The sequence below is a fragment of the Vulpes vulpes genome, chromosome 3 (genome assembly GCF_048418805.1).
Source record: "Vulpes vulpes isolate BD-2025 chromosome 3, VulVul3, whole genome shotgun sequence".
Lineage (NCBI taxonomy): Eukaryota > Metazoa > Chordata > Mammalia > Carnivora > Canidae > Vulpes > Vulpes vulpes.
In genome coordinates, this window is record NC_132782.1 from 70,813,792 (window position 1) to 70,838,945 (window position 25,154).

The 25,154-nt window shown below is 40.8% G+C and overlaps 1 protein-coding gene across 17 annotated transcripts in view; it reads right to left on the minus strand.

The window, feature by feature from the left end:
• CTNND2 (catenin delta 2) overlaps positions 1-25,154 on the minus strand; it is a 923,063-nt gene that overhangs the window by 426,487 nt on the left and 471,422 nt on the right. For 14 of the 17 annotated variants that reach the window (XM_072752715.1, XM_072752713.1, XM_072752718.1 and 11 more), the window contains 2 exons: positions 866-900; positions 208-324 (listed from right to left, as the gene is read on the minus strand). In XM_072752715.1, the coding sequence (XP_072608816.1) occupies positions 208-324; positions 866-900 (152 nt within the window). The remainder of the gene's footprint in view (positions 1-207; positions 325-865; positions 901-25,154) is intronic. The other 3 variants (XM_072752714.1, XM_072752719.1, XM_072752717.1) reach the window with 1 other exon arrangement.

The window sequence follows — 25,154 nt, forward strand, 5'->3', positions numbered from 1 at the left end:
CGATTACTGATTTAAGAGAGCTTGTAATCTACTGTTGAGTTGGGGTGGGATAATGTGGGAAGAAATTGAGGAGAGTGGAGTGACATGGATAAAAGTATAGACACAGGCTGAAGTTCTAGTAGATATGACTCATTATGTTAATTATATGAGAATAAGGCATACTCTTATATTTTAATTGCCTTCAAGCATAATCGTCATTTGACTCACTTTCACCTGTTGAATAATCCTGTGGGTCAAGTATTCCTGATTCCTGAAGTGATCTAATACAGGAGTCCACCAGCTCAAGACCTGTTGTAAGTTCATCTTCGATGTCTTTTTGACCATCTGAAATGCAATATTTTCAAGTGATGAACAAACACATGATATTGTTATGATTAAAACCTTAGGCTACTCTTTAATAATGAAAAGTATCCTAACCAAAGACATTACCTCCATGAAGTTCTCGTTAGATTTCACATTGTAATCCTTGGTCACCCAGTATCAAAAGCCTAGGGGAGCCAATTCCATGTATCCAAGAAAAAAATAAAAATTTCTAAGGAATTGAGAGAATTTAACTCTCAAGAAATCATGATCTATCACAACATCATTTAATTTTAGTGTCGAGGTACTATCATGTTCATTTTTATCAGTCTTTTTCTTTTTTTTTTCTTTTTTTTTTAATTAATTTTTATTGGTGTTCAATTTACCAACATACAGAAAAAACACCCAGTGCTCATCCCGTCAAGTGTCCACCTCAGTGCCCGTCACCCATTCCCCTCCAACACCCGCCCTCCTCCCCTTCCACTTATCAGTCTTTTTCTAAAGTTCACAAGAAAATTAATCAAAAAAGACAAAATGTAGAAAAAAATGTTAAGTTTCACAATACCTTGTGATTGCCAGTGAAACTGCTCTTCTGCTGAACTGTAAAAAAAAAAGAGAATATACAGGTAAAATGCACTGGTTAGCAAACAAGAACCCTAAACTATAAGAGCCAGAGGTGCATTAGAGTAGTAATGGTGGCTCCATAGCATTTCTTTTATTTTTCTTCTACTGAGAAAAGAGATCCTGTTCTGATGCAATTTTAACTCTAATCCATTTGATGTATATCTTTTGAATCACAGGTACTAGCATGTTATAAATGGACATTGTTCAGTAATTTTCAGAGAATAGCTCCTTTTTTTTTTTTTTTACAAAGCCCAACCTATTATACTCATCCCTTATAGTAGCTTCTATGTAGATGCAGTTCTACCCAATTTTAGTTATTTTAAAATACGAGGGTGACTAGTTTCATACAGACTTTGTAACAAGGTAGTCTAGGAAAGATATAACCCCCTTTTTCATTATAAAGAAGATACAATAAATCTATACCCTCTTCCAGACATATCACATGAGCAGTTCCTTTCAGCTGATTATTAGCTCAAATTAAGTAATTTAAAAAGTATAACACTTTACCACTAATTGAATATACAGTTTCCAAATTCTCACTTTACAAATACATTTTATAAGATGACCTAGGTAGAAAAGGTTGTGATACATATACATGATATACCAAAGACATTGTACAGAATTCATCTATGGAGGCAACATAGGTTACTTTTCAATGGTTTATTAAATAGATAAATAAATTAAAAATTTCTGAATATGCATAACTCTTTCATTATCAATGCAAATACTTTCTACATGCCCCCTTTTTATATGTCAATAATTGGTATGAAATCTAGATGCTAATTACTGACAGGTATCATTTTGAGAATGATTTTCTATACTTATTTCACTAAAACCTTTACTCTGCTCAAGCAGCTCCTGTGAATAGCTCATCAGTTGCACAACAGCAATTAGATTTTAGACCTTTACTCTGTACCTCAGAGATGGCTTCTGAATGCATTTACAGAGGGACAAAGAAAAGGGAATTCTGGTATAAATCACTGTTCAAAAAAGCTATGGCTGACATACATGAATGCAAGGATAGTCCTTCAAGAGACATGTGACTTTTACAGGGTATCTTGTTCCTCAACCAATTCATTTTAGTCAACTGGAAAATGGTTTCACAATGGTGAAAACTATAGGCAGAAATAATACCTGAAATGATAACTTTACAAATTTAATCCAATGCAACTTTTTCTTGTATCAAAAAGGTATGTGCTATATAGTGGTAACATACAACTAGAAAGTTTCACACTTAAAACAGAAATGTAATCCTAAAGTCAATGCTTTAAGAATTGCATGCATGTTCAGTTACTAAGTGGCATTCTAAATAGGAATAAAAGATGCTTTCATATTTGTAGTAAGCTGAATGGTGTCCCCCACCCCCAAAAGCTAGGATCACATTAAATGTCTAGAAACTGTACATGGCTACTTATTGGAAAAAAAGCAGTTTTGCAGATGTAATGAAGTTAAAGATCTTCAGATGAGATCATCCTGAATCCCATGATAACTGTCCTTCTAAGAGATAGCAATGGAGAAAGACACAGAAGAGAAGGTTTTATGAAAGTGGAAGCAGAGATTGGAGTTATGCATCTACAAGCCAAAGGATGCCTGGGGCCATCACAGAATTCCTGGAGCCATCAGAACCCGGAAGAAGTAAAGAATGATCCTCCTGCCTCTTCCCCCTCCTTCATAGGGAACATAGCCCTTCTGATACCTTGATTTTGAACTTCCAGCTTCCGAAACTGTGAGAGAATGCATTTCTTTTGTCTTAAGCCACTCAGCTGTGGTAACTTGTTATGGCAGCCCCAGGAAAATGATACAATATTTTTCTGATATAATAAAAATGGCCTCTTGCTACACCCTCTCGGATTCACTGCTGTCTCTATGGCGCTGCATTCCTTTTACCAGTACGGCCCCTTACTAAGTACTTATGTCTTCCTTGGCTCTGCTAATTCCCGTCAACCACAATGCTCTTCTGATAGAAGGCCAATCAAGAGTTACTGGTGTTAAATAACTCGACCACATGGATCATGAGGAGCTCAACGGTGATTCAAACTAATTTGTCCCACTCCAAAGCTCATATTCCCAGCTCACAATAAAAAGTCATGAAGGGAACCACACTCCAGTGACTTCCCACCAGAAGCGGTAAGAGTAAGGTGAGGCTGCACTCGCTACTGCTCTCCTTGCAGCCATCGAGGAGCACACCCTACACCACGGTGTACAGAGAGGGCCACGTAAAAGCCTGTGAGGGGAAGTGACAAGTGCCACTTCCTGCCTCAAGCACAGAAGGGGGGGCATGAGATCCTCACACTCTCTTTCTCTCCTAGTCCCTGTTGAGATGGGTCCCTGAGTAGGTGGGAAGAAGATTTCTGCCAGCCCAGAGAAGCCACAGCATGAGTGAGAAATAAAGCACTGTTGTGTGAGAACTCTGGAGCTGGGGGGGCTTTGTTTCTGTAGACTAAATGGCACACTGAGTAACACAGAAACGTGGCAGTATTTGAGGCTGCGAGGTGTTTCTTGTTTCTCTGTCTTCCATTTCCACAGCATAGCGTTGGGAGAAAAAGTCTGGGGTCACTCTAACACAAATAAGGCGGTCTGACAGCTTTTACTCATCCTGTGAGATCTATCTGCTCATCTACAATAATGGGTAATTTAAAAAAAAATAATAATGGGTGATTTTATGTGTAAGACTACACATGCCAGTTTTATATAATATTTACCTTTTGGTCATTTCTTTCAAAAGTGTTTCCATTTTATGATGTAACAGAAACAATAAGAGACATTTTGTATTACAATGGAAAGAATACCGTTCCTAGTGAATATGAAAGGATCCTCTCAAAGCAGAGGAAACTTCCTTTTGGCCAGATAAACAGCATTAATCATTTAAAAGGTTTCCTGATATCTTCAGCACAGTTAAAATGCATTAAAAAGTATGACCTATCATAGAAAATAGAAGTCCCAAGAGAAACCTGGTTTGGATTTTATTTCCATTAAGTGCATGCTTTACTCGCTCTGTCAAGGGATTTTATGCAATTGTATATTTTATACACTTGATTCCTTCTCTTAAAAACTGCTTTTGGGTGGATGCTTTTTAAAAAAGCAAACAAACTATTCATCCGATAAACACAGATTATACCTGTGTCTCAGACATTATTTCAGCCGTTTAGGAATTACTCATGGTGAACTTTCTCCCAATTTTATTGTTCAATTTAGTATAATATAAAAGTGATTTTTGAAGCAGTTGGAATTTCCAAGCATGTTAAATTTTGAAAATAAAGTTTGCTTTACTACCAAAATGCTGTTTCTTGAAATAGAAGTAACCTGTAAAGAATTAAATTTAATAAAATAGAGATGTAATTTAGACTAGTCAGTGTTTAAATATAACTATGTACAAATCCCCGAACCCAATTCTTATGCAAAAAATACATATTACAACGAAGGCTACCTTACATTTAACCTTTAAACATATACATAAATCAGTAGTGCTAAGAAAGAATTTTTAAAACAATGTATTAAAAGCACAAATCCTAACAGCTAACACTTACATAGTTCTCACTTTATACCAGGCAGTATTCTGATTTACATTTAACTTTCATGACAGCAGTTTTGACACAGGTACTGTATTCCCAATTTACAGATAATGAAACTGAGGTAAAAAATGTTCAAGAACTTGCTGGAGGCCCCACATCTAGCAGCACTGGAGGTAGGATTATGGTCCTGGGTATCCTGTTCTAGAGGCCGCATTCTAAACCACCATTCTATTCACACATTCGGTAACAGCAAAATTAAAATCCTATATGATTAAAATAAAAAACGTAACATAACACCATAAACCAAGTTGAAAAAACAAATCACATCCTGGGAGAAGACACTTGCGATGCATGTAACTTACACAGGGTTAGCTTCCAGAACATTAAAATAACTCCTACAAATCATTTTAAGATAAAGATTAAAAGGTCAAACAGAAGAGAGGTCAATAAATATACATACAGCTGATGCACTGAAGAAAAAAATCAAGAATGTGTGGTCACTGAACATATTAAAAGAGATTCAAACCTATTAGCAACTGAAAGAATATAAACTAAACACAAGGCAATTCTTTATATGCCACAGGCTGTGAAACAATTAGAAAGTCTGACCGTATTACGTGTTGGAGAGGAAGTAGGGAAATAAGAACTCTCATACACTGCCCCGTGAAAGAGTAAATCAGTCACTTGGGTGAGCAATGAGGGAATACTTGGTAATGTTTTACATGCAGTTGCCTCATCACTCAGTAATTCTGCTTGTAGGTAGAGCTTCCAGGGAAACCTGCACCCCTCTGCCCAGGACACCTGGAGAAGAGTGTTCATGCCTATTGTTGGCAGTAGCAAAACAATTGCAATGACCTGAGTGATCAGTAATAGGGAATGGACAAATATGACTGCCTACGTATAGCATGTAAAAATGGAATCAACACCATTCAGTAGTTAAAAGAAATTAGCCAAATACATAATGTATCAACATAGGTGGTTCTCAAAAGCAAAATATAGAGTGGTGGTTCTCAAAATGCAAATTTCACATATGTATTACATGATCCCGATTATGTGAATTTAAAAAACACTGACCAAACAATATTGTGTATCAATACATGTATGTACACAAAGGTTAGTCTTTGGTTTAGACTAGCTTTTCAACTATCTATCTATCCATTGAGGAAAATCATATAAACATAGATTTAAAAATGCACCGAAATTCATGACAGTGGTAGCCTCTGAGGAAGAACAGAGAGAAATGCCTGAGAAGGGGTAAAAAGGGAATTTCTCTTTTATCCTTAATATTTCACTTCATGAAAAGTGAGGGGTAATGTTAATATTAATTTAGATTCTGGGAATAGGAAAACATCATGATTCTTACATTCAGAAATATGTTTAGTTAAATGCTTAGGTAAATCCTTGTAACTCAGTTTTACACAATATCCCCATCATTGTTAGAATCACTCATAGTTGAAATCCAAATAATGCCAAGAAAATCTGAAATGCATAAGTCCAAATAGTGGAGGGAAATAATGGATTTAGAGCTATAATTACTTTTGTCTCCATTTTCCATGTGATGAAAGTGACAGGATCACTTTTCCTATGTTTTGATATGAGCTTAAACATTTCAACTAAGCAGCCAATAACTTCCAAGTTCTGCAGGCATGATGTTGGGGGGAAAATCTAGTTTAAACTGAAGAATATCCTTTGAGATCCTTGGGAAGTGATTTTCACCCTCCTCATTTCCAGCATGATAGTCTTCTTTCTTATCTACCTGCAGGCTACTTTCATATATATATGAAAGTTCAGAGTTTGTTTAATGTCAGGAAAAGACACAAAGCAGGGCAGCCCGGGTGGCTCAGCGGTTTAGCGCTGCCTTCAGTCCAGGGCCTGATCCTGGAGACCCAGAATCGAGTCCCACGTTGGGCTCCCTGCATGGAGCCTGCTTCTCCCTCTGCCTGTGTCTCTGCCTGTCTCTCTGTATATCATAAATAAATAAATAAATCTTAAAAAAAAAAAAAGACACAAAGCAAAACATTACTAGAGCTACTCTGTCTGTCATGAACTTGCACAAATATCTTTTCTTATTTTCTTTTCCAGCTCTCCGATGCTCAGAGCATCGATCCCTATGCTGTATCATGTGGCATATTAGTGCTCACAATATGATTCAAAATGAAATAAAGGTAAGCAGCTATGAGTTTTTTGTCAGTCTGCTTTCAAATGAAGCAAAGTACCTAAAACACAAACTGGAGAAACTAGCGTGCAGCAAATGGCTTCAGAACTAATGTTTGATTTTTGCCCATGGGAACAAAGGGCCTTATATTTATGATGTCTGTATGACCTAAAATTGTACTCTACCAAAAAATACTTTTTGGCATACAGTTCTGCATGCAGCCACATCACAAGAAGGGGCACTGATTGCAAGACAAAATAACCTTAGTCAAAAGTCCCAATTATAATGGAAATATATTCAGTAGAAATGTTGAGAAGCACTCGCTTGTGGAGCTATGCTATAGGCAGCGCCTTTCTACCTTCAAGCACTGCACCCAGACCGTATTCATTAGGATTGGTGAGTAACTCTGCTTCCCCCAGAACAGATTTCCCTTCAGTCTACTGCCTTGTGGTCTCCATACGTAGCAGTGGAATATTCCCACGGGAATGTTCTAATCTCTCTGACATGCATTGGCACGTTTCTTTCTTTAATTATTAGAGCATACATCCTCTTTCTGCTTTACCTATTCTGGTTAGAAATATGATTTTACAGCCATTATAAAAATGTTTATGGGGCTACAACGTATAGTCAAGGGGCCACAAAGCTCCCAAACTAGGACGTTGTGTGTAGTGGCCAAGTGTGTGGACTCACAAGCCAGACTCCCTGAGCCTGGAATCCAGTGCAGCTCCTTTCAGTCTAGGACACTTTGGGCAAAATACTAAAATTGTCTGGGCCTAAGTGGAGACATTTTGAGAATGAATAAATTAGTTTGTATCAAGTGGTTTATTTATCAGGTGATCAAAACCTGGGCATGTCTTGAGCAAATATGGAATTGCTTCTTATTCTATTATATATTGCTAAAATGGTTTTTGTAGGCTTATAGGATATGGCTTACTCTATTTTATCCTTTGAAGCCCACTACAGCTGTTGTGGGAGGGTTAGAATGGGGAACAGACTTGTGGAAATAAGAATAGTGGGCATTAAGACAATACCCAGGCACGGTGGTGTCTGCCTAGGATGCTGGTCACAGTGAGTACTGGAGAAACGGAAATAGGGCCACCACAAATTCTTGGTGAGCACTCACAGTGGCTTTGCGTATACAGAACAAAGAGACGCAGGGCCAGCTCCTTGGAACTTTGCAGTCCCACAGGGGTGTGGGAACTGCATGAAAAGGTGTGCCCAAGGCAATACTGCATACAGGTGCATAGGACCTGGAGCATGCCACTTAATCTATTTAAACCTCAGTTTCCCCGTTTATAAACTAGAGATTTACTAGAAATTCCCATAGGGATTTTATGAAAACTTATGTATGTAAAACCCACAGAACAGTGCAGGAGCATAGGAGGCATTAAAAAACAAAGTAAGCCCTCATTATCACATGCAGAACCGAGGGCTGAGAGAGCACAGCCAACTCAGAACTGAAAGTTCGATAGATGTGCCATATGCACAATTCTAGTTGTCCGTGCTAGGGACCAATAAATACCAGCACACCCGTATGCTATAAGCTTTGCACGATTCAAATTGTCCGTTTTTTCTTTTATTTTTTTCTACATTAACATTGTGAAGAAAAAGAGGGGGTCTGTGATTTCCAAAGAAACATGATTCCCTTTTGAACCATGGGTTTTCCCATCAGTCCTGCGCAGAGGCCTCTGCTGACACCTGCTACTGTTCTTGCCATAGTAAACCATAAAGTCCATTAGTTATTTTCAAAACCCTGGAAGAAAATAAATCAGACCCAAATTACTATTATTAGTTTCTTTTTATTTGAGGCAGGGAAAATTCATATTCCTAAGTTAATTTTGGTGGAGCTGGTGACTGACAAATTATCTAAACAAATGATATTGGCAGAGTGGTAGCGGCTCTCATGCCGTAGCCTGGATACACACGGTCACAGTGTTTATCACAGGGTATCAGGACAATGTCAGGTTTGTGCGCTGGCTGGCCAGAGCCACACAACAGGGGACTAACATGAATTCTGTTTTGTTTTAATTCCTTCAAAATACATACTCCAGTTTCTAGCAACCACAAAGAATTAGCCCTCGGCTCAACACTCTCAACGTCCTATCTACACAAAGTCAAGTTCTTACCATGGGAAATACATACTTTCAAGTTTCTCTTCTTCGAATGCTTTTCTAGTTTTGGAGTTGATTGCAGTTATATTACAAGAGACACACTGTGTATAAAATTCAATACCAGAAGAAGGAACAATTCGTAAATTATAAACTAGAAAATTCTCATGTTATATATCTTTCTCTGTAGTTTTCTGTGAGATTTCTCACGCCTGAGCCAGGCATTTTTTTAAATGCTCATACTAGCACATCAGAATTTTGCAGTAGTTGAAGCAAAATCCCTGAATGTCAGCCATTTTATACAATAAAGTTATTGTAATATTTTTGTCTGTGATCATTCCATAAACTGGAATGTAGTAAATTGTAATCGCAGATGACCAGGGATACGGTTAATTAAATGACTCTGAGATCTTGTAATATTTGGAAATGCCTTCCAGACTACCAGAAACCGAATAGTTTATGCAGTTTGTGTACTAAGTGTATACTACTGCATTATACATTGTTATGTTAATAATCTCCTTGGGTGTTCCTCACAACTCTTGGTTGGGTCTTAGGTGAATCTGAAGGTTTCACTCACAGATCTTGAGAGTGAATAGAGGGCTCTACTGCATTTTGCAATTTGATCATTAATAACTGATTTCTTAGGCAGGAAAAGAGAAGAGCAGTGGGTTTGTTTGCCAACGGAGGTGGTACGTATATGAAGGTTCTCGGATGCTCCAAGTTTCAGTCTTTCCCCTAGAATGATCTCTGTTGTTAGGGTCTTCTCAGTGAAAGGAGCTCCTGAGCTGTGGGGATGTCTCTGGACAAAAGACGGCTCAACTTTATGTTTTCCTAGCTTCTTGGGATCATATGTGAGATCGTGTGGGGAGTGTCCCTCACTCCTGTTTTTCTAAAATGCACAGATCTGGGGGACCTGGGTGGCTCAGTCAGTTAAGTGTCTGCCTTCAGCTCAGGTCATTATCCTGGGGTCCTTGGATTGAGCCCCACATCGGGCTCCCTGCTTAGCGAGGAGACTGCTTCTCCCTCTCCCTCTGCCTCTGCTCCCCTTGCTTGTGCTCTCACTCTCTCTGTCAAATAAATAAATAAAATCCTTAAAAAAAAAATTAAATGCACTGGTTTGTTCCAGGTATTCTTTCACCTGTTCTTGCTCCATAGGTGTGTTGTCTATTACAGAAAAGTCAAACCCTGAGTACTGAATTTGACGGAAAGTGATATGATTTTATTAATATAAGTGAAGCTAACACCTCTTAGACATTTAATGGAAATTTATGCAAATAACCATGCCTGTTTCACAGAAAAGAGAAGTCTCAATCTTCTGTTTTCTGTCCTTGGGTAGCAGCAGATGATTTTAAAAATAAGTTTCAATTTCAGTGTCCTTAGCGGGCAGAAATCCTATAATGTTTGTGAACAACTCTCCTGGTATTATAGACCTTTACTTACTTATGGGCAGTAGCGGTTTTTAAAACTTCACTTCACTTCAATGTTTAATTGAACATTAAACATTGTGATTAACTGAAGTTAATTCACTTCAGTTCAATGTTTAATGGGTACACAAATGTTGATAGTTTATCCATAAATGCCCCAAACTAGAAACAACCAAATGTTCTGCAACAGGTGAATGGTGAAACAAGCTAATACATCCATACCAAGGAGAGGGATGTAGCAATGAAAAGAAATGGATTATTGATAGATGTACAAAACGACAGTTTGGAGGGATCCCAAGGGAATCACGCTGAGTGAAAAAGATAACATTCTTGAGATAACAAAATTACAGGCCTGGAGAAGAAGTCAGGGGTTGCCAGGGCTTCTGATGTGATGGCCAAGGGGAAGCAGAAGGCCGTAGCGTGCTGGAATCATCCTGCGTCTTGTGGTGGTAGTCCCACAAAGCTCCGATGTGATAAGACTCCACTGAACTAAAGTAAACACACACACACACACACACACACACACACACACACACACACACGAGTGCATGTAAAACTGGGGAGATCCGGGAGTGTACCAATGGCAATTTCCCGGTCGTGCTATTGTCGTACACAGGTACAGCAGAGATGCTGCATTGATGGAAACTGGGAGAATTGTAAGGTATGTCTCTGTATTTTATTTTGTGACTTCCCATGAATCTATAATCATTTCAAAATAAAAAGGTTAAAAAATAGTGGGGTACGGTTTGATACACTTTTCCCCGTCTTCTCTATATGCAATATGCTATTCATTTATTCCCATATAATAATTAAACTAGAATTAAAAGGACCTTGGGAAGAGTGGAGTAAAGGAAATGGAAGGATGGAACAAAAGAGAGAAGGAAGAAACAGGGGTGGGGGTGGGGAAGAAACCACTGTGAACTTCTGATTACCCTTTTTGTTCTTCATTCCCAGTAGGCAGAACTCAAGTGACTCTGCCCTGGGCTTTGTTCTGTGAATGAAGGCATTATCCCTGGAGCATAATACAGCAATCATACTGCCCACTGCCAATCAGATGCAAGGAGTTGGGCTGCTTCTGAATGAAAATTCATCCATTCTATCTAAGCTCCCTGCTCATCAGGCCCCTGTATTCACTTCCATTGCCATATGCTTTTGGGGAAAATTAAAAATGGTACTTTGGCTTACAGTCCTGAAGCAAAATACAAGTCTTAATGCATTCTACGTGAGTCCAAGAGACCTCACATGATACAACTCATTGGCTCTCTGGAAGCATATTCATTAAAGTCAGGCTTGCACCTGGCAGGCAGGCTCCTGCTCCTCCTGCTAATTCGCAGGGGAGCTACCCCAGTGCCAGTCTGCTTCCACAACCCCCTACCCACCATCCCGGCTCCTGAAAATTGGTTTCCTTGGTTACATCTGTGTGTTGCTTTCCCTATTTGTGGTGGTAAGGGAAAAATCATGCATTAAAAGTTGCCTTCTTTCTGGCACTATCTGAGGTTTGAAACTGAAAAGCTGGATCAGCATCCCCATCTTCTCCCTATCTTACCGACACAAGGTGCGCCTTTAATTGTCCTGAGTCTTCTTTTTAAGAAAGACTGAGCATTTTGAATGTGAGATCTCACTAAACAACTGTGCCACCTGCCAAACGTATAAAACAATTGTAAAATCCATGAATCGAAATATTAATGTTCTTAAGATATTTAAAGAATATCTTCCCCCACATCATTCCTGAGACCCTTAGCATCTACCTATCCATCCTCCACTATGAATGTGCCTTGACACCCACACCCTTTACAGTTTCTACAGCTTTCGTGTTCTTTCCTGGTGCTGTAAGGAGCTCTGCGCCTGAGGGGCCGGTGTGGCTTCCCAAGGACGAAGATTCTCTCCGTGATCAGCCTTCAGTTAGCTCCTGTGAGCTCCCCTTTGCCCAGCTGCAGTTGTAGGCTCTCATCAGGTCCCCTGCAGAGTCTAGTTTCAGCAGGAATCCTGCTAAGTCAGTTGCCCCGAATCCGCAGACCCTCTATCTGATGGGTTCTCCATTCCTACCTTTCCCAGCGGGCCGGCCTTCCGCATGAACCCTGTTAGGTCAGTCTAGCCAGGATCGTCCCCTTGCTCCTGAAGGCTTCTCCGAGGAGCCTTCGGTCCGCAGACCCCCGGCCTCCCTGCTCCTCGGCCTTACATTTCCATCTTCCCGTGTAGCAGTCCGCGTCGGTGCCATCCTTCTCCCCCCGCCCCCGCCAGCCCGCGGCGGCCCCACCTGGAGCGCAGGGGCCAAGCTGTTCTCCAGAGGATCACTGACTGACGTTTGGTTCGCAGCACCACGGGTTGCGCACAGCCCGAGGCGGCCAGGCCGAGTCAGTCCCTGGGCAACCGCAGTCTCCTCCTGGGCGCCCAGATAACCTTAGCAGGGTGGGCCTCACTTCACGGCCTGTCCCAAGCTCAGAGGCCCCCGGAGCTTGTGTTCTGCAAGCGGGATGCGGGAAACTGAGCCCGAAGCCAGCGGCTGCCCCACCCCGGGGCGCTCGCCGTGCCCCCCTGGGCCCAGCCGTGCCAGGGGCGGGGGGGGGGGGAGGGCCCCCGCAGGCCTCCAGGCGGGGGGCGGGGCGGGGGGCCCTGTGGCCACGAGGGCCGGGAGCGCCGCTGCCTGCGAAGACCGCGCTGGCCCGCGGAGCCAGGCTTGCTCGGAAGGCGGGCTGCGGCGAGGCCCTAGGAACCAAGAACAGGGCGGCCGCCCGCACGCTTTCCTGGGCCTGGGGGTCCGCGCAAAGCTAGGCAGCCGCCTTGCTGCTTTCTTTAGCCTTCCCTCACTCTTCAGTCAGGCAACGCTGGTAGGGCGGGTGCAAGCTGAAAGTGGATGCGCCCAGCAGAGTGGATTCGTGCAGGGTCCCCGCCGCGCAGCGGGGACGAAGTTCCACGCAGGTGCGGGCTCTGAGGGCGACCCGCATCACGTCCACGACTCTGCGCACAGCTCAGGCGCTCCTATATATGCATTTAAATCTGGCATCGCACAGTATCGAGATACATGGTAAAATTCGCGCCAATAGTTTAAAATTTTAATTTTTCTTTACTTAGGATGGCATTACATAGTAAATTAGAGATGACGTGATGCGGAGAGCGAGCGAGGGCACGCGGGAGAAAGGAAAACGCTTTAGTGTCTTTGTTGCACCTTTAATGGCATTCCACCCCCTGCTTTTTATTTTATTTATTTTATTTTTTATTTATTTATTCATGATAGGCACAGAGAGAGAGAGAGAGAGAGGCAGAGACACAGGCAGAGGGAGAAGCAGGCTCCATGCAGGGAGCCCGATGTGGGGTTCGATCCCGGGTCTCCAGGGTCGAGCCCTGGGCCAAAGGCAGGCGCCAAACCGCTGCGCCACCCAGGGATCCCCAACCCCTGCTTTTTAAACAACAACTCCGCGTTCTCATTGTGCACTGATGGTTGCAGATTATATAACTGGCTCTAAACATGAGCTACCACAGATGGCTATGGTGGGGATGAAATGGAAATACACACGAAGGTCCTAGACACAAACAGGGTATCCTCCAACCCTTCCCTCCCTCCCTCCCCTCCAACTCACTCCACCCCTAGCTGCTCTACTCCCTGCCTGCAGTCTCTTCTTGCTCCTGTCAAGTATCCGCTGGGCCCTGCAATCAGCGTCCTGCAGCAGGACGCTGGGCGTGGAACTCCTAATTCGGAAGCCTTCAGCACTTTCCCATTGCCAAGGAGATGAAACCAGGCTCCTTTGAAGCACCTGCTTGGTTTGTGAGGATCCTCTTGACCCACCTGAGGACCCAGCCTCAGCCACCTGCTTCAGATGTCCAGGCTGAGTGAGGCTCTGTGTCGCCTGAGACCCCAAAACAGCCTTATTACTCGTCAAAACACACTGCAATGACTCTTTAAAAAAGATTTTAGTTATTTATTCATGAGAGACACACAGAGAGAGGCAGAGACACAGACAGAGGGAGAAGCAGGCTCCATGCAGGAAGCCCAATGGGGGACTCGATCCCAGGACCTCAGATAACGCCCTGAGCCAAGGCAGACGCTCAACCACTGAGCCACCTGTTTTTAATACTTTGCTAGACTGTGGACTCCTTGAGGACAAGAAGCCAAACAGCCAAATGCAAGAAGTATTGCCATTTGTAATACATCTCTGTATTCCACAGTATAAAGATCTTTGCCTGGCATTCATAAAACATTTGATCATAAATGAAGATCAGCACAGTTAGTTCAAGCCAGGACTTCCACTTCATATTCTAAGTGTCCTTTTATTTGTTTCATTGAATTTTCTCTTCTTTAGAATCGCACTGTGACAACAAGGGACTAGAACTCTTTTATTATATTTCTATCATAAAACATCAGTGGAATAAGTAATCTACTGATTGTTTTGTTTTGTACAACCTCGATTGGAATAAAAACAATCACTAATCAGCTATTACCCTATATATAAAATTATCAAAGCACGTATTATTTAGTGGTGCACGATGACAAATCTTTTTTATAAAAACAATAAAGCTTTAATTATATTTTTATATGCCTAAATTTACATATTACCATTTTTTCTTAAGTTCAGTATATATCTTTTTAAAAATATTTTATTTATTTATTTGAGACACAGAGTGAGTGAGGGAGAGAACACAAGCAGGGGGAGCAGCAGACTCCCCACTGGGCAGGGAGCCCGATGTGGGGCTTGATTTCAGGACCCTGCGATCATGACTTGAGCCAACCGCAGATGCTTAACTGATTGAGCCACCCAGGTGCCCCAAGTTCAGTATGTATCTTGATTCAAAAAAGGCCACAGTGGGCCAAATTATGCTTCTGGGGGTGGGGTAGGGATGAGTATGTGGTATGGACATTTCTATGGAAAATCTTTCGTTTTCAAATAGCACTACATCTTACATCACTATATAATAATATCTGTTTTTAATTGTTCAATTCTGTTCATCGTACAGACTTGAGCAACTAATTTTCCTCTTCTTAATTAAGCCCATGATCATATTTCATTCACTCAAGCTTCCTGTTAAATGAAACACTGTTTTCACTTATAAACGTCCTATGATGTGTTCCCAGTGGTTTCTAATTGGGGACAATTACACACAGATAAATCAGAACTCATCAGTGACAGTTGTCATTAGCATGTCCCTCGTCTACTCATGTGAGCACTGCTCACATGTTGGTTTAAAGCAATAGGGCAAATCAGGACTCCAGAGGGAGCCTCGATGGAGAAGCTCAGGAAATTCATAGGCAGTGAGGACATCCTTCACTTTTAATTTGTTGGTTTTGTCTGGCAAGAGGGGAACTGACAAAATCTTCATCACCTAATGTGCTTAATGGTGTAAATGAAATGAGTTGGTGGTGTTGGTTCAGTTCCTATTGGACCCATTTCTAAGGCATATGAGCCCCTGATAAATTATTCTAATGAGCTCCTCTTGCAGAAAATGCCACACAGAAACTAGACCTTGGCATTTTGTATAGATTTTTCCAAAAGCATTTAAAAAGGGACATGATGAGGGGCACCTGGGTGGCTCAGTGGGTTAGGTATTCTACTCTTGGTTTCAGTTTTGGTCATGATCTTGGGGTTGTAATATTGAGTCCAGTGTTCAGCCAGCATGGAGGCTGCTTGGGATTCTTTCCCTCTTCCTCCCCCTGATTATGCATGTACGCTCACTCACTCTCTCAAATAAAGAAATATTTAAATAAATAAAATCTTTTTTAAAAAGTGAAAGGAGGAGAGAATGGAGAACAGAAATGCCAACATTTTACCTTAGGAATAACATAGGGAAATGTAAATTTTAGGGAGAAATCTTGCCATTTGTAATGACATGGATGGAGCTAAAGAGTATTATGCTAAGCAAAATAAGTCAGAGAAAGACAAATACCATATGATTTCACTCATATATGGAATTTAAAAAACAAACAAGTAGAGGAAAGAGTGAAGAGAGAGAAACAAATCAAGAAACAGACTCTTAACTACAGAGAACAAACTGATGGTTATCAGAGGGGAGGTGGGGGGCAGTGGGGAAAACAGGTGCTGGGAACTAGTGAGGGCACTTGTGATGAGCACCTAGTGATGTATGGGAGTGTTGAAATACTATACTGTACTCTTGAAGCTAAAATAGCACTGTATGTTAACTAACTAGAATTTAAATAAAAACTTAAAAATTAGAAAAATAAAATAAGCATGGGGTCAAACTTATTTTCTCCCCTTCTGAGGTTCAGTCAAGAACTCTATCCTGTCATGCTATAAATTTGGGCTGTCTATTTCACTGGGGTTGAGCAGTTTAATGTGCCTGGCTCCTTGAAAGTTATTATCATTACTTGAAAAAAATGATAATAAACATACACCTCCTATTGAGAATTGGTGAGTAGAAACAACTTTATATTACACAAAATAGTATTAGACAGCTCTTCTTTACTGAGCTTATGTCATTTCGGAGAGGATTTTTATGAAATTTCTTCTTTTTTTCCTGAGCCCTCTTTTGGTGGAACACATTGCATTGCTCACGTCTCCCAAGCCTGTGCTCTGCAGGCTGAGGTAAAAACTGACAAAGAGCTCTCAGAGGAGACTTCAGCTAAAAAGTACTGTAAGTCTACAGAGAGGGCGAGCCCCTAGCTCTAAGACTAATACCCTCCAGAGCCAATGTAACAGCTAATCATCCTTCAACAAATCTAGCAAGTTAAACTAAATATACATGTCAGGAATGCATGTGAGGGATCACAGCCACAAATTCAGGCACTTCATCCACTGAGAAGGGAGATCTCTTTACATCCCTTCCCTTGATTCTGGACTGTCCATGATCTGCATAGAGCATAAAAAATGCAGCAAAATCATTAAAATGATTCTTTGTAACTTTCAAACTTCTTTAGGCTGGGTCTTAAGACATTTAAATCCCCACAGATAGAATGCTCCCTTTGGAGGTCTGCCTCTATATAAGAAGTTTCACTGCTTGGTGACAACCCTGCTGTGTGGAAGTCAAAGCTAGCCATGAAGTAAAGACTTCTTGAACCTTCCTTCTGAGCCGAGATAGTACAGGAGATAACCTCTGTTAATGCTGCATGCAGCAGAAGAACCACCCAGATGAACCCTGCCTCCATTCTTGACCTGCAGTAGGTAAGATGGTATTTAATGTTAGAGCCACTAAAGTTTAGGCTAGCTTGTTAAAGGTTAAACCCAAACAATATGTAGAGCACAGCAATCTTCTTGGCAGTCAACAGTAGTAAAGGAAACTAACCTAATGATTAACTCTTAAATTTAAAAGGGGTAACATATTTCTGCATTTTGTTTTGAAGAGAAAGAAACAGGGTGAGGTGCCTGGGTGGTGCCCTCGGCTAAGTGGTCAGCTCTTGGTTTGGGTTCAGGCCATGATTTGGGGGTCCTGGGAGAGAACCCTGCATTGGGCTCTGCTTTCAGCACAAAGTCTGCTTCAAAATTCTTTCTCTCCTCTGTCCCTCCCCCAGCTCACTTGTGCATGCTCTCTAAAATAAATAATTCAATCTTGAAAAAGAAAAAAAAAGTAAAAGAAACACAGGGTTAGTTTACTACCTGCTTTGTTGTATCCTGGGTAAATTAATCTTCTATTTTATTTCATTCTTCAATGAAATAAAGTGAATACACACCAGCTAGGCTCCAAGCCATGAGTTTGGAGGTGAACTTTAAAAAGAAGTAAAATATTTAGGGCCTGTTACCTTGGGAAAAATACAGTTTGCCATGGAAATGATGTATAAAACTAAAACTTAATAGCAAGTACCACAGAAAGTATTATAAGCTGGCAACCATTGGGCCTATGATGGCATATATTTTGTAAAGAAAAAAAAAAGTGAACTTCACCAAGGAAGGTATCTAGGTAGAAACGTGATTTGACCCTGATCTTGAAAGAAATGATGGGAGCGAACTGAATAGGAAAATGGAGGCGAATCCCACGGGAGTATTGACATAGCAAATGTCTAACAGGAGCTAAAGATGAAAGAAAAATAAAAATCAATAACTTATTTAAGTCAGCTAAACATTTCTAGACAACACTATAGCTAAGCTCTGCACAATGTAATTCAGCTAGAGAAATGCTTCTTCCCTTGCTGTGGTGGTGGTGAAATGGAGGGATGAGGGTGGGGTCAATTTAAACTAAATGGAGATCCTGGGAGAGCTGCCTGGCTAGCTCAGCCGGAGCATGCAGCCCTGGAGACTCAGACAGCTTCTTATAAAACTAAACACGCGCCTATTCAATGATCCAGTGATTTCAATCCTAGAAACCTTTCTTCCCCAGAAATACAAAACATACATATACAAAAAGACTTGTACAGGAATGTTCTTGGCAGCTTTATTTATAATGGCCCCAAACAGGAAAGAGCCCAAATGCTCACCAAGAGGAGAGTGGGTATGTAAGCTGTGTTGTATTTATACAAGGGATGCTGCTAAACAGTGAACGAAAAGCACTATTCATGTATTCAGCAGCACGATTAATCCAAAAGCTTCCTGTTCAATGAGAAAAGACAGCAGATGACACATACTCTTGGTTCCATTTAATATGGAATCCCAAGTAGGCAAAACTAGTTTATGGGAGAAAAAACCCCAAACAGCAGTAGTTGTCTGTGAGAGAGCAGGGGTGAGGTCTGCAGGGAACAGGCATGATTAGCTTCCTGGGGCTATGGGCAATGTCTGTATCATGATAGAGGTTTGGGTTACCATCTCGTTCCTTTATTAAACATGCTGAATGGTGCCTTTAAAATTTGTGTATTTCCTTGTGTACATGTTATACTTCAAAAGGAAAAAATAGGAACTGGAAATAAATATTAAACTCTAGTTATTGATACACATGCTGAAGTATTTGGGAAGGAGGTGCATTGGTGTCTGTGATTTTTTTAAATGAATCAACAAATAATATTTGTTAAATGACAAATAGCATTTGACACATAATGTGACACATAGATAAACACATGTGATTAATCAAGTATATCAAACTATTAGCAGTAGGAGGTAGGTAGTGGACATATGGATGTTCACTGTAAAATTCAACTTTTCTTTCTTCTTTTTCTTTTCTTTTCTTTTCTTTTTTTTTGAAAGAGAGTGAAAATCCCAAGCAGGTTCCACGCTCAGTGTGGAGCCCAGCATGGAGCCCAACTCAGGCTTGATCTCAGGACTCTGAGATCATGACCTGAGCTGAAAACAAAAGTAGGACACTTAACCTACTGAGCCACCCAGGCACCCTATATGTTTAATTTTTTTTCATAATTAAATGCTAGAAAACAGCTACCTACACCATCAGCAATTGGGAAGAGAATGATTTTCATATTCCTGGTTCAAAAATGTTGTCTGTGCGTGTGAAAGGAAAAAGCAAATTCCCTAAGGAACGTATATAATCTACTCCAACTGAATAACTATAGAAAATATATCATGTACAGGTGTAACAGACACACACAGTCAATAACTAATAACATGCTAGAGTTTGCCTTTCTCCAATACTAATCTAAAATGAGATATTTATTTCACTACAGAAATATCTGTGCTATCCGATGTTACAAGAGGAATGTCTATTTTGGTGGATCTTCAATTTAGGGGCTGGCAAACTTTTTCTGTAAAGGGCAGCTGTTTTAGACTTCGTGGGCAATGAGGTCTCTGCTGCAGTTACTCACCTGTGGTACTCTAGTGCAGGAGCCCTTCTAGACAACACCTGAACCAACAGGCCTGACTGTGTTCCATAAAACTTTATTTACAAAAACAGGCAGCAGGGCAGATTTGGCTCTCAGGATGCAGTTTGCCAACTCCTGTTCTACTTGAGGAGTATTCATAGTTGAGTTACTGTGCAACCCCACATCACAGATCTAACAGTATTTAGAGTGTGAATATTAGTTTCCAATCATACATTCAGCTAGTATGTCAATCAACCTTATTTTCTCAAGTCCTGTAATTCAAATAACTTTAGGGACAGAATAATTTTTTATAGGACTTTTTTTCTGGTCCAGATTTGTTTGGGAGAGCAGGTCTTGCTCTCAAATTCCCTGGGAGTGAAATGTTCACATTTCCTGGCTCCCTGAGTGCTTACTTACTAAGGGGGGTTTTAGTATGTGCATAATGAGGAGGGTGAGTGGACAGTTACGAGTGTACAGCAGGAGGGGAGTCGAGAGAAGCAGAGTAGGACACAGAGGCCTGCAGGAGAGAGTGGAGTGCCTTCAAGTACGTGAAGGGGGCGTCCGTGCAGGTGAGAGAAAACCTGCTCTCTCTCTTGAGCTCCTTGTGGGTGTTGGTGAGGCAGGAGAACCAACCACTTCCAAGACAGAGTGCCCACCCTTCAGGAACGAATGCTGCTGACGACTTGCAGGAACAGGACCAAAGACCACAGGTGAATAGCAGAGATATTCACTCATTATAAAGATCTTTCTATAATTAGAGCTATATGAGTTGAATTTTATTCCCAGAGACAGAGGAAGCTCACCATCCTGGAAGTAATCAAGGAAGAGCAAATAATCTCCAGTCAGGCATGTTTATGAGAGCAAAGCCTGAGTTAGAAGGACTAAGCCCTGAATCTGATGTATAATGTCAAAACTGACAAATGCAATTTGTTATTGGAAGAGAGAAAATAACAGATTTTATTTTATTTTATTTTATTTTATTTTATTTATGATAGTCACAGAGAGAAAGAGAGGCAGAGACATAGGCAGAGGGAGAAGCAGGCTCCATGCACCGGGAGCCTGATGTGGGATTCGATCCTGGGTCTCCAGGATCGCGCCCTGGGCCAAAGGCAGGCGCCAAACCTGGCGCAGGATCCCCACCCAGGGATCCAATAACAGATTTTAGAGATTATGCTTACTAACAACACTTTGTGGCTCAGTGTGCATGCTATTTTAAAATATATATATATTTTTTACCTATACCTCCTTTTTTCCTTTATTTAGAATTCAGAAGACTGCAATGGTCAATCCCTCTCCAAAAGTGTATATTCAATTTTCCTTACGTTTGAGGAGTTTATAAAAAGGAATGAAACGTTTGTAAACCATCTGTCCCTTCATCACAAATCAAAGGTTACATTATAAGCTATTTTATTTAGAAAACGGAGTTTGACAAAATCTCAACCATTATTTTTTGTGGGCACTTTCAAAGTGACACAAATGATTGCTTTTAAGCTCTTTTAGTTTTCCTGGTATTGAGTTCCTTATAAATTGAAAGATAAATGTAATACAAATTAAATACCTACAGCACCTCAATTAATTTCATTGTATTTTATTTTAGCTCATTACTCATGCCTTCAAATGTTAAATTACAAATGGAAATGATGGATATCTAAAAATAAGGGTTAGCCTACTATACTAAACCTATGCATGCTTGAAGCCACGTATTTTCCTAATATTTTGAAACAAACCCACCACTTTGTAAGAAATGTTCTGGCGTGCCAACTGGAAATCCTGAAGCACTCTAAAAACCCAACAATGCCCTTGTCAATGTATGCAAGAGCAAAATTTCCTGAATTATTATGTATTTTATCCCTTTGAATACTGAGCCAATTAACTGCTCTCTTATGTTTGTCTTATTGAACTCTGGGTTTCAGGAGCCCTGTGTATTCATGACAGTAATTCTCAATTTTTTGCAAAAGAAATCAAGTGGACTTAAGACATTCATGATCATCTGGCCTCACCTCAGTGTGCCCCATCTGTGCATACCACTGTGCCAGGCACCGGAGAGAGGACAACCAGCAGTCCTGCCTTCAAGATGCACTGTACTCAGTGGCGAGCACAGGCTTGCTGTGAGTGCCAAGTCATCAGAAGCACAGTGTTGGAGAGGACTGCGTGTGAAGGAGGAGACCACGGAAATACCCGAAGAGACAGCATGGGAGCCAGACTACACAGGCTGAGGACAATTTTGATAAACAAATAGTGGGAGGGTGATTTGGTTTTGGGTGGATTGGGTGCAGTGGGGGAAAGAGAATTTGACGGTAAATAAAACAGGAGTGTGAACCCAAGCATAGGTCTGGAGCAAAGACCGTATCTTGGTGAGCCTGGAGCGAAGGAGGTACCTTCTAGAAGGAAAAGAAGGAGTTTAGTAGGAGACGGTTCCAGATGATAATTGAACCCAATTGGTGAGTGACCCCAAGGGCCAATGTTTGGCATTTTCTCTGGAAAACCTTGGGTGCCATTGGAGGTTTCTGAGTGACAGAATGGCCTGATTAAAGAAGATGGTGGCAAGAATGTCCCATGAGTATCTTCACGAAAGCATCTTAAGCGTGGCCTTGTCAGACCCAGTACTCGTGTGCTCCTTGCAGGTTCAGTACAGGTTGTTCTGCAGGGCCTCAAGTCCATGACCCCAGGGCTTGTGTGTCAACAAAGGAAGACCCCGTGGACCGGCCACGAAGGAACATTGAGAGGATCTGAAACTAGCCAGCTGCCTCCAGCTGGACCAGATGTTCAAGACTGGGTGGCTCTTCTCCTCAACGGGCTCTCGGTTTGGTAAAGGCAGATTCTCATCGAGACAGTACGATGGCAAAAGGACTTTCAATTATGTAGTTTTTTCCATTTAATTAATTAATTAATTCAATCAATCAGTCAACAAATAGGTATGGGTGTCCGTAAGGTATGAGGTGCTCTTCTGGAGACTGGGAGTTCAGGAGTGAAAATATGAGGAGGTGCCCCAGTGAATACGGGGTGGGCACAGGGGGGACAGGGTGTGCTTCTGGGAGAGGGTCTGGGAGGAGTTCGGGAGTTTCCAAGTTCTCATATATGAACTACCCGTGCTGTTGAGAAAAACATATGGTCCTAAGCTAAAAATGTGTAGTACCTATCTTCACAGTCACCCCTGATAAAGGATTCTGAGTTACATGGTTTAAAGAATGTGAGAAGAAGTCACTACCAAGAACGACCACAACAGTTAATCTTAGTGATCTAGCATTTCACTTATTTTTTTCTTAATTTTTATTTATTTATGATAGTCACAGAGAGAGAGAGAGAGAGAGAGGCAGAGACACAGGCAGAGGGAGAAGCAGGCTCCATGCACTGGGAGCCCGACGTGGGACTCGATCCAGGGTCTCCAGGATCATGCCCTGGGCCAAAGACAGGCGCTAAACCGCTGCGCCACCCAGGGATCCCTGATCTAGCATTTCAAAAGGGAGAATGTTTAGAAAGTCTCACATTCAAGATGAATGATGCATCTCTGACATCCTGACTACACTGCCCAGTTGAGATCAGATGATTTAATCAGTGTCTAGTAAAACATGATTTAGTTCTTTCCAAAAGAAATGCTTCAATTTTAACTTTATAAGAGACACAGCGCATGATCCTGCTTAAGGGATATGCCTCTTTTATGAAAGTCTAATCTACACTTAATTCTTCTCTTTATTGTTGATTTCTTTCCCCAGAGGAAATGAACATCACTGCTAAAAAGTGATTGCACCTAAAAATTACACACATTCAAGGACTTAAAATAGTTTCGAATGAAATACCTAATGTTGATGCTGAGATGTAAGTCACACCAGTACGGTTGGTGTGTATCTACAACTGGAGCAGACAGGCCCTTTCCACACATGGAATTGACCTGATAGAAAAAGCAACCAGCCCCAAATGAAGTCTCAAGTCCTCTGCTAGCCAAGCCCGAGATGCAAGGCACAGGTTCTCAGGACTCTGCAGCCAGCTCCGTATTTTTAAACTGTTGAACCTCAAAGGGAAGCCATGTGATGCTTATTCCAGTCACCAACCAATATACTCAAATTGGCATCAAATCATTTCGTAGGGACTGTCGCAGACTGTACAGAGGACTCTTCGGGAGTGGCTGGGGTAGGGAATCCTCACAGACTGTACCAATTGCAGCGAGGGTCTGTGAGTTCTGTCCATGAGTTAGTCAGAAGTTCTGTGGCACCCTCATTAGCTGAATAGGAGAAGTCAAACATTTTTTCCCCCTTTTATTCCCTTAAGATCTTGTTCATAGGCTCCATGGAAGAAGATATAAGTGAAAGTGAATAATTTCCCATAAATAGTTTAATTTATGGTCCAAACTGGGACTTTTTTTGAGAGAGAAAGACTAAATGGGGGCATCTATCAAGAGTTATGCTGGGACAGGTGCCATAAACCATACTGTTCTCAGCAAACTAACACTTCAAAGATTCCACTGTTAAGGTTCAAGTAGAAACAGTGTTTAGATGACTATTTGCTCAATCTAACATATTCCCCTTCTTTTTTTATTCTTTCATTAATTTCATTGCATACTAAATAGTGACTTTGCAACTGTTCTAGTGGATGGAGAAGCTTTGTTTGCTGCAGGAAAATTCTCTGCAATCAGCGCTGTGACTTCTCTCAAACTTAAAAATAAATTTTGTAGATTTTTATTCTCCTCAAGCTCAATTTCTCCTTTCCTAGTTACCTGGCACCACAGGGCTTTAACTGAGATATGTTACAACCTAGTGTACAGGTTTTAGAAACTATTAAAAAGACACACAATTTACCTTGAGAATATTGGAACCCCTATGAAAAGCTCTGAGCAAGAAAATAAATGTTTTTCCAAATTCTATACTATTATTGGATAAGAACATGCTAACTTTTGGGAATTCCCAAATGAGAACAACAGAGAAATAATCTACCCTTGTAATCAGAAAGTGAAACACTAAAGTGTATTTTGATTTGCAACTAGTATTTGGAAATTCTCACAATACCAATGTTATAAAATACATCTACTGATATTCAATGTTAGAACGATGTTAGAGGGCCAATATGTATATTGTTGTATAATAATGATAAAGTACACCTTAGGAACATATACACAGATATATCTTCTCCAAAAATTAAAATTTAACTTCTGGATAGTATGGACAAAGTTATTCTTGAAGCTCTATTATCTACAAACTTGTCAAACTACATTTCAGCTTTTACATACAGAGCACATCCACATACAAACAAGTACAATGTATTTATAATCTTGTAAAGGGAGAATATATATTTGTCCATAATTGTTTTTCATGAAAAGATAAACTTTATAGAAAATATCTATATCTAATAGATAAATATCAAAAAATATCTAAATAGTTGTCAGAAACACAGAGTTTTGGATTCAGAAGGATATTT